This window comes from Passer montanus, unplaced genomic scaffold (assembly GCF_014805655.1).
Source record: "Passer montanus isolate IOZ18808 unplaced genomic scaffold, ASM1480565v1 scaffold1, whole genome shotgun sequence".
NCBI classification, from domain to species: Eukaryota; Metazoa; Chordata; class Aves; order Passeriformes; family Passeridae; genus Passer; species Passer montanus.
Genome location: NW_024356504.1, coordinates 23,175,720 through 23,185,345, shown reverse-complemented (window position 1 = coordinate 23,185,345; position 9,626 = coordinate 23,175,720). Strand labels below are relative to the sequence as shown.

Sequence of the window (9,626 nt, the reverse complement as noted above, 5' to 3'; positions counted from 1 at the left end):
TGTCTAAGCCAACCTTGCTGAATAAAGAGCTTTTAACAACCCCACACAAGGATGGCTGTGGGCAGGTGAGCAGTGGCCAGCCTTTGCCTCCCTCCAGGGCAGCATTTCCCTGCCAGCTGTTTAACCCCTGGCCAGCTGCAGGAATAGAAGCCAATTCTCACCAAGTTTAGCCCTACAAGAAGCAGGTAAAGATTACAGAACTATGACAGCACTGTTGATGGTTCTGTGGTGAGAATCTCTACATACAGCTAAATAAAGCTGATGTTTATTCCTGATGCTGTCCCAGTGGCATTGAACATTGCTGAGGTTCCATTCTTGCTTCTAAAGAATGAAGAAAAATACTCACACTAGGAAAAACTTCTTTCCATCTTTGTAATTGATGCAAAAACACAAACCAGGTTTATTGCTAAAAGCAATCTCAGTGCGACAGCACCTTCCCCTACATATTTTTATCCAGGGGAATCAGGAACAAATGTTTAGTTTGCTCTCTGCAAACAAGCAACAAGATTATGGATTCTTTTGACAGCACTGACAAAGCAAATACAAAAACTGTTCATAGTATGACTGACCAAGAGTGTAACTTTGAGTATTTATTACATAAAATTGGCCCAACTTCAAAATCATTAGTTTCATACCACATGGAGCACCCTCAACAGCTGATTATTTTTAAAAAACCCCAAACCTGGCCCTTTAAATCTTTCTCATATAAAGTGTTAAAATACCTGCACTTTTTACCTCTGCTTCTTATTCTAACTGCCCAGAATATTCCAATAGCTTATTGAAAAACTGCAGCCTCCTGCTGCATGTGTACCTTGGTTACCAAATCAACACATTCTGAACACCCACACTATTTTTTTCAGGATAATTCTTCCATAAAGCCATTTTTTATACTCTGCTTAAGTCCTTCAATAATGATTTGTACAGAATATTCAGAGGTGAATCTAACTGGGGCACTCTGCCCCAGTAAACACCACATATTTAACTGGGTGGCAAAACAACTAGAATGAAGTATTTATTGATTTAAAAAGTAGCTGAAACTGCCAACACTCCGTTTCTTTGATGAAGTGTATCTAAAGAAAAAGGACTTCTAGAGCTACCCAAAGAGATGCTGATTTCAGACATACAGGCCCTGCCACTCTTGCAGGCTCCCAGAGCTGGGGCAGGTTTGGGGTTTGTTTTAATGAGTCAAGTGTTGGATACCTGCAGAGCAGCATGGAAAGCCAGAGCTCTTGTGCAGACAAAAAAACAGCGACTTTCAAAACTCACTGATTTGAAACACGAAATGCACATGATTATTTATTTGGATAAATCCCTCCATGTGTGCATGTCAAGGGTAAAACAAAATTAATGACAATATAAAGGAGGCATATAGAGACTCTAAAAAGAAAATAAAATAAACCAAAACCAATCTCTGAAGAGGAGATGCCCTCCAGGATTTACCCATTTTGCCAAATTGCAGCTGTAAATGTTTCCCAAAGCTGATGCAGGATGAGCTGAGCTCCTGACAATAGCTTTGTACCCCTACATTCCCCACCTATCCACTAAAGAGAAATCATCCTTTACAGGAAAGATTGAAGCCTTGGGTTATGTCCAAATTATTTATTTGAGAGACCATATTAAACTCCCTAATCCATCCATCTTATTCTCCATGTTCAACTGGAAATACAAAGCTGAAAATCTGAAAAACCCCAGCACCCCAAAGAAATAACAGACAAACCAGCCTCACTCACATACACAAATCTGTGGTTTTTTTAGAAACACTGGAGATAGAATATGGAAATTATAAGGATGTATTAATTATCATTAATCATTCCTTCACAAAGACTAGAACTAATTGGAGAAATAATTTGAGAAAATTGAAGTACATGACAGAAAGCATTAAGATTCATTAAGTTTCAATTCTCTGGTCTGTCAGCTTGTCAGAACTAGATGCCTGCTATGCCAGCACTACTGGTAAAATACTGAGTATTTTCCTAATCTAGTACACAATTTAACCCCTTTTATAGTTTGTTCAGAGATTAACCACATCTGACATTTTCTGCTAGAAGGCACTTTCACAAGGAAATTTGCATCTCCATTTCTTTAAATCAGCAAAATTGAACTTGCCCAAATTTCACTATAAAGCATTTGCAGGTTCACTAGGTATTCTGTATTTATTTCCATTATTTAAGAGGTGCCAGTGCACATTCAAAAAACCCACAAGAGATGAACAGCACGGCATTTGAAGAAAAAGCTGCGTTCAAAAATATCCACCCTGCCCCATACCCACAGCTCAAATTCATCTTGACCAGAACAGCCAATAAATATGCAAATATTTGATGTCCCTCTATTTGTGGTCTGCAGTAATTTGAGTTGAGTTGGTACAAACCCTTGATCCAGCACAATAACCCCCAGTCCTGCTGTGAGGGAGGAATGAGGGCTTGGTGGTGCAAGAACTCCCTCATGTGTGTGTCTGACAAGGGCAGCCCATCTGCAAGAGGTGACAGTGACAAGATGCACCATTTAATTGACATTTTCATTCTCCATTTTAAAACATATGGTGTGGGCTTTACAAAGACCACCACAGCTCTTAATCTGGGCATGGCGCAAGTACCAGAAGCAAGATTAAGTCTTTGCTGGAGGCAAACATTTTGGTTGTACACTTCAGTAGCAAGTAGGTGGGTTTTTTTTTTAAAGTTTCAAGACTCAATAAACACAGCTGGGTTAGCAAATTGTGCATGTAATACATAAAATTAATTTCAAAGCTTACCGAAAAGTTGCCAACTTAAAAATGAAAAATATAAATAGTTTATGTGGCAATTAAGGTTAAAAGAGGTCAGACTGGAGCTACAGCTTCTGTGCTTTAAGATTTCATCCTATTAAAATCTTTTTTGCATACACTTCAAAATTTACCTTCTTTAACTGAAATGGCTCAGTCAACTGTGCAGGGGGAAACGTGGGAAGTCAAAAACTGTGACTGCTTAAAATGCAGCACCAGTTGTCTCCATTCTGATCAGCAGCACCGAGTCTGACATGGTGTAATTTATTTTCTGCATGACTATCACTGCCAACGCATGAAACATGCATAAGTTGGGCAAAGCAGAGATTTCCACTCATTATACACCTAGCCTTGATTGAAACACAGTACCTGCACAAAAATATTGTCATGCTCCCAACTCTGCTGAGAACGCAAGACAAAAATGTTGGTGTCAGGAAACATTTTCAAAGAAAGCCCTGCTCCCTGCCTGACAGGATGATGATCACCAGGTATTGCTCCTTCAGAACGCTTGAACCACGAGCTCAAAACTCTCCTGGTACTTTCTCTATAAGCCAAGGCCAGGCAAACTCTGCAAAGTTGTTTTTTCTTCCCGAGTCTCAAAAATCACAAGCTTGTTTCTATTCTTTATACTTGACTCATAAGAAGCCAAATTTTACACTTAGAACACCAACTTCACATGCTGTTAAAATATAACTTATTGACACCCCCTGGAATGCCATTCCAAAGCACTGAAGAATTCTCTCAGCTGAGCCTGGGATGTTGTTTTTTTTTTCCCTTGGTGCAGTGCCTATAATGGAGAAAGCAAATCCTTTGCATCTCACATCTGAAATGCTTCACTCAACTCCTTGTATTTTTTCCAACTTTCTCTGAGAGTACAAAGAAGGAATCTTCAAAACTGACAAGAAGAAACAAGTTTTTCTAGTGGAAAATTGCCGAAGACATTTGCAGAAAAATAAACTGTTCAAGACTAATTTTGAGTGGCAATTAATAGCATTTCCTCTGTTAGCACACTATCACCACGTAAAATGCAAAGTTATTTGTGTGTAATGGAAGCAGCTGCATCTTTAATCTAATTTACTTAATAAACGTGGCAAATAAAAGTTGTAGTGGAATGGGTAATATTCCACCTTGAATAGTAATTGTAACTGAAGCAACCTAAAACATAGAAAACCATTAATACCATGAAGTTTGGAGTAGTGTCACAAAGAATCACTTTAATCAACTTCAATTTCTCACCTGACTGCTCAGGCTGCACTCAAATACTTCAACATCAAACCATCCCTTCAGCACAGGGCAGGCCAGGCAATTCTGTGCAGCAAGAGATGGTTTTTACTCTATCACCACTTGAGAATCAATATTTGAGCTTCCCCCTTTTAAAGAAAGAGGACATACACAGGACTGGAAAAACACTGTAAAATACCTTCCACAATATTCAACTTAAAGGAGAAAAAGTTTTCTTCATGTGCTCAGTTTCCACACAAAAACCTGTAATTTGCTATAGAAAAAAAAAAACAACAGGTGGTTTTTAAAATCAATGCTCATTGAATCAATTTTGCTGAATAACAAAATTTTTTATGATGACAAGATTAACAGCAGGGAGGAAAACCATCTTCAGAAAGGATAAAAATATTGCCTTCCAAATAAAGAAATAATGAAGTTTAATATTCTTTGTTTATCTGGAACTTGAAGCTGAGGTCAGACATTTGGATTGCATAAATAATTCTGATGCCACTCAGAGGAACCAGTCCTGTTCCCCTCAGAGATTATTGAACTCTCTGTGGGGATGTGAATTATGCCATTATTGATACAAACCCCACAAGGAACATTAGACTGGATCACTGTGGAGTCAGTTAAGGGATCTATGTTTTAAGCACACCTGGAGAATTTTGCATGTATCTACTCAGACACACACATTTTATAAAATGACTTACCTTGACTTCATCATTTTCAGGAGTTCAGCATGTCCAAAGCCACGTATCACTGCAAATATTTATATGAATATGAAACCCCTTACATAGCACTCCTCCTCTTACACACTTCTCCTGTAACAAATGCCAACAGCATTCCTGCTGGATGGGCTCATCAGCAGCCTGCTCTTTGGCAGGACAAAGGACGATGGTTTTTGATGGTGGGTGGAAGACAAAAGCAGATTTCAAACCCACCAATCCCATCTTCACAGCATCAACCCTTCTTCCCACCAGTCCTGGCAGAGTCTGTGCTAAGGGAGGCACTTCTCAGGTGGGCAAGTTAAGCTCTCCAGAGCTTTAAAGTGTCAAAACCAAAACATAACCAAGTTACTGGAGATCAGAGCAAGGCTGCAAGATGATCCTCCCCAAAAGAGGCTTCCTAAAGAACAGCAGCATATTTGACACTAGACTGGTCAAATATCTTCCTCAAAGCAAGGGCAGCCATTGGGAACAAATGCAGGTACAGACAACAAATAAAGACAGACACACTCTGTATAAGTAACAACTTTATTGTAACTTGATGTGCTGAAACGCAAAAATATTTTCAGCAACAAGGTACAAAAAGTATTTCACCATTAACATCAGCTGATAAAAAAAGGCTGGATGGTTTGATACGACTGTTTACATATCTGAATTCTCTTTATCATTTCCACCCCAAAACAGGTCCAAGTCATTTCACTGGTTTAACTTCTAAAATAGGACTCATTGATCTTAAGCCTTCAAAAACCAGGTTACAAATACAGTGAAGTTCCTTGCAAAACACTTGAAATAGTGAATTCCCTTTACAAACATAGTCCATTTACTGTAAGCAGAAGCCAAGATATGAGACCAAGTGTCTTGGCTAGCTAAGCAGCTAAGCTCTGCACTAATACACTACTGACAACAGACAGAGGACAGGTAACATTCTATTTGTCAATTACAAAGAAAAAAAAAAGCAATTAAGCTTAGGAATTTTAATCAGCTGTAAAATTCAACAAAGTTTGACATTTCAGGTAGCAGTACCTCACGTTTGCAATTCACTGCCTTCTGTGAAACGCAGTCTCAAATACTGCACATGGTTTTTATTCTCCCAAAGGAGAAGTCTTGCCGTGAGGATTTCAAAGCAACACAATCTTCATGTAGGTCCTCTACTGATCTCCTGTGCAAAGGTGAATTTTATACTAAATACTCAATATGTGGAAAAACATCAGAACTAGAGTAACCTTGTGTCCATGATTATCACATTTTGACATACACTTATCTTGTAACAGCAAATATTATCACAATTTCACAAAAATATACCATTACTCAACTTGTATCTGTAATACTTATTCCACTTGTTTGTGTAGTTTGTACCTTGGTGAAATTGAATTTAGGAAGCAAGAATCAACATGCAACAGAGGTCAAATGTAACTTGAACTTTTCCATTTCAATTGTGTACAAATGAGTATTCTTCTTCACCTTTAAAAATACATTTTACAAAGACCTTGCACCCTGTTAAATCATCCCTTCATTGCAACAGTTTCCTATAAAGGCACAATGTGTTCATACTTCTGCATGCAGTAAATGGACTAGGAAATAAGGATTATTTATCGAAGCAACTTCCACCCAAAGCATCTCCTTAGGAGAGGTCTGAATGGAGAAAAAAAAAAATATATATATAATACATAGTAGCATTTTAACAGCAAATTGAGTCCTTATTTTTAGAAAGTCACCCTTGACAAAAAACACCACACAGTCACACACACACACACGCACACACACACAGGACACATGCAGGGCTCTCCCCAGAAAAGCACAGAAGTGGTGGTTCACATCTATGAGAGAGTAGTGTTGGCAAGCCAAAACATGGCACCTTCATACGGCATATTCCTGACCTGGAGGGAAAACCAGGGAAAACCCCCAGGATGCCAGCCTGGAAAAACCTGACCGATCATTATTCCTGATCTGCTGCACTTCCAACTGAGGCTTTAAGGGCAAGTTCTTGAGATGTGGGGAATGAATCCGAGCCTACAGAATCCAAAGGGGAAGGTTGTAATTATCAATGTCCCATTCCAGTGAGAACACTGCATGTAGGTAATTAAAGAGGTGAACAATTAGTGCACTCACTTAAGAATACAGCAACTGCTTTACCTTTTTCTCAAGATCTGTCAGAACTTGAAAACATAAATAAGTAAGTCCAATCTGAACAGATGGATCAGCAGAGGGCTCTTTCCTGTTGGTGTAACACTGCCTGGCTCGAGGAGGGGACACTCTATGATGCAGACAATATCACAGCACAGTGTCTGACATTTTTTTGGTACAAAGTGTGCTACTAGGCTTGAAAAAAAAAATCCTAGAAATCCTTAAGCGTTCCATCTGATTACTGTAAGTTGTTACTTTAGAACAGGCTGACCTGGGCAATCATTACAGCATTAAATATTCAAGTCACTTTGCACGTGAGCGCTGTGAGCTTTACAGTGATGAGGATGAGGAGCTGTAATCCCAACACGTTACACAGTGCAGCAAAAACATGATTTTGGAATAAACACCTTCATCTCCTGTTGTGGAGAATGCTTGTGAGACCTTATCTTAGATAAATATTTAAAATTGATAAATCTCTGTAAATATATCATTTGATGCCTTGTGTATTATTAAAATTTCCAATTTTACACTTTAGTCATCATAAAGATTTAGCTAGAGGGCAAGAAAAAAATTCATTTTCAGAGGTTTTAGTCTTCAAAATTGGACTGGGCATTTTTTTTCCTATTTACCTTTGTAAGTGGTTCACTAGATGCTAAAGTATAAAATTATATATTCTTTAAAAATTTAATTCAGAGCAAGTCAGATGAATCTCAGTAAAATGAGGATGGAGAAACAATCTGAAATTCTTCCTCTCTCTTCCCTGCATGACTTTTTTTAATAGGCAAACTCAAACCCTTACGCAAAGATGTTTATAAATTAGGTGAGATCTCCTCCCATTCCCCACAGCAAAACCCAAATCTTCCCCCCAAAAAAAGAAATACAGCATATTATCACTATTACAGTAAACTCAATGCAATAACTCAGGGAACATTTAGAGTGTGCACTACTGCAGACTTTTCCTCCCAATTGTAAACAAAGCTATCAAACACTGAGGATGTTGATATTAAAGCTAAGGTTCATATAGTAAAGAACTGGCCCATGACAAGCAGTTTACAAATGTTTCATCCTTTTCACATTATGCAGAATTTCAATACCATCCACATTATGCAGAATTTCAATACCATCCACAATGCTAGAACAATAACTGAAATGCAAGACTGAGCAAGTCTCTGCTTGCAGATACCATCTGACATTTCAGGGAAATACTCCTGGATGTGTGCACAGCCTCCCCAGGTGTTTGTGGGAGCCATGCATGTACGTCAAGATGGGAAAAATCCCCTCAAAAGTTTTTACCATTCACATGCCTTTTTCAAATAAGCGAAAATATTCTGTTATTAAATATGAAAGCTCGCAATAGCCACCTTCAATTGAGTCTTAAAAAGACATGCCTTTCTTTTCTAACAAAACTAAATCCCATGTGGCTGTGGGCATCTTAAAATGTATCTAAAAAGTTAAGCCACAATTACCTGTACCTCATTAATTCATCAAAAGCAAAATATATATGTACCACACAACATACAAAAGTTACACATTAAAAGTGCATATTCAAAATCCATTTGGCCCATTTCCTCAATTTACATTTGGTCATTCTATGCATCCTTGACTTTTCTATGCAACCATACATTGGGATATATTTATTCCATATACAACACTATTCCTTTTCACATTGAGCTCTTTTACCTCTCGTTCAGTTCTGCATTAAATGTAAACTAATGATGGACCGTAAAGAAACACAAGCAAAAGGTTTATTCTGTGTTTCTCTTCACCGCTGGGACAGCTTTGACACACACACAATAAGCATTACAAACTGTAATGAAAATACATTTTTGGGCCAAACCATTGCATATTTGCCCCCACAATGAAAAATAAATTATGTTCAAAGCAGTATATTGCCATAAATAGCCTGTGGGCATTTGCTGAAGGTAAACAGGCTCTCCCTATATTTAGCACTTGCCTAGGGTACACGATGTGCCTCTGGTTCAAGTGCTTTTAATGAGAGGCCAGCCAAAACCTTCCAGTTAGCACAGGACCAAACTATAATCTTTTTCTTTTTTCTTCTGAAAATAATGGAAGATCCCTTTCAAAAATTAATCTTCAGTTATCAACTTTACTGCATTATGGAGCTAGTGCAATCCTGCAGAGCCTAGTCAAAAAGACAAGGCACGTTAAAAAATAATAATAAAAAAATCAAGATACATTAGACTATATGGACTAGAGAGTCATTGAAGATAATTTAAGGCCTTTCAGTGAATTAGAGTAATCAGTCTAATTTAAAGCTGAGGATTAAACCATAAATTATCCATCTGAAAAGCAAACAATAGGCTTTTTCAGCTTCTGTTCTGTGGACAAGGATAACAAAAACTCTTGTTATGGTTTGTGAAAACACCTCTGGACAAGGAGGAGTGGAGTCAGTCCAATTTCTCTAGAGTTCATGGAAGCTTTCAGGACTGTTTTAGCCGTTTGCGTGGAATGCCAAACTGTGGACACTGTGCAGACGCCAGAGCGCGAAAGGCCTCGGCTACTAAGTGAGGGTGGGAGTGGATCATGGACTTCCAGCCTGCAGTTTCCATTATGTCTGTTGCTTGGCTGAAAACAGAAGCATGAAGAACAGTCACACCATTTTACAAACCAAATGCACAGCGGAGTAAGAGCAGGCAAGGCAGAAGTGCTGCAGGGGGGCAGTCAAATACTGCGGGACAGACTGTGGATGCCATGAGGGTGCCAACAGACAGAAGCAGCAATTTGCAATTTGGGTACAGAAATGCAATCAGATGTGGGACAAAAGGAACTTGGTCTGC

General features: G+C 38.5%; 1 protein-coding gene across 2 annotated transcripts in view; it reads right to left on the bottom strand.

Annotated features, from left to right (window-relative positions):
- Positions 1 to 5,214: 5,214 nt before the first annotated feature.
- Positions 5,215 to 9,626, bottom strand: part of SPOPL (speckle type BTB/POZ protein like) — a 32,851-nt gene continuing 28,439 nt past the window's right edge. For both annotated transcript variants that reach the window (XR_005626654.1, XM_039700705.1), the window contains exon 11: positions 5,215 to 9,414. Coding sequence is in view for 1 of the 2 variants with exons in the window: in XM_039700705.1 (XP_039556639.1) it covers positions 9,270 to 9,414 (145 nt within the window). In the remaining variant the exon portion in view is untranslated. The remainder of the gene's footprint in view (positions 9,415 to 9,626) is intronic.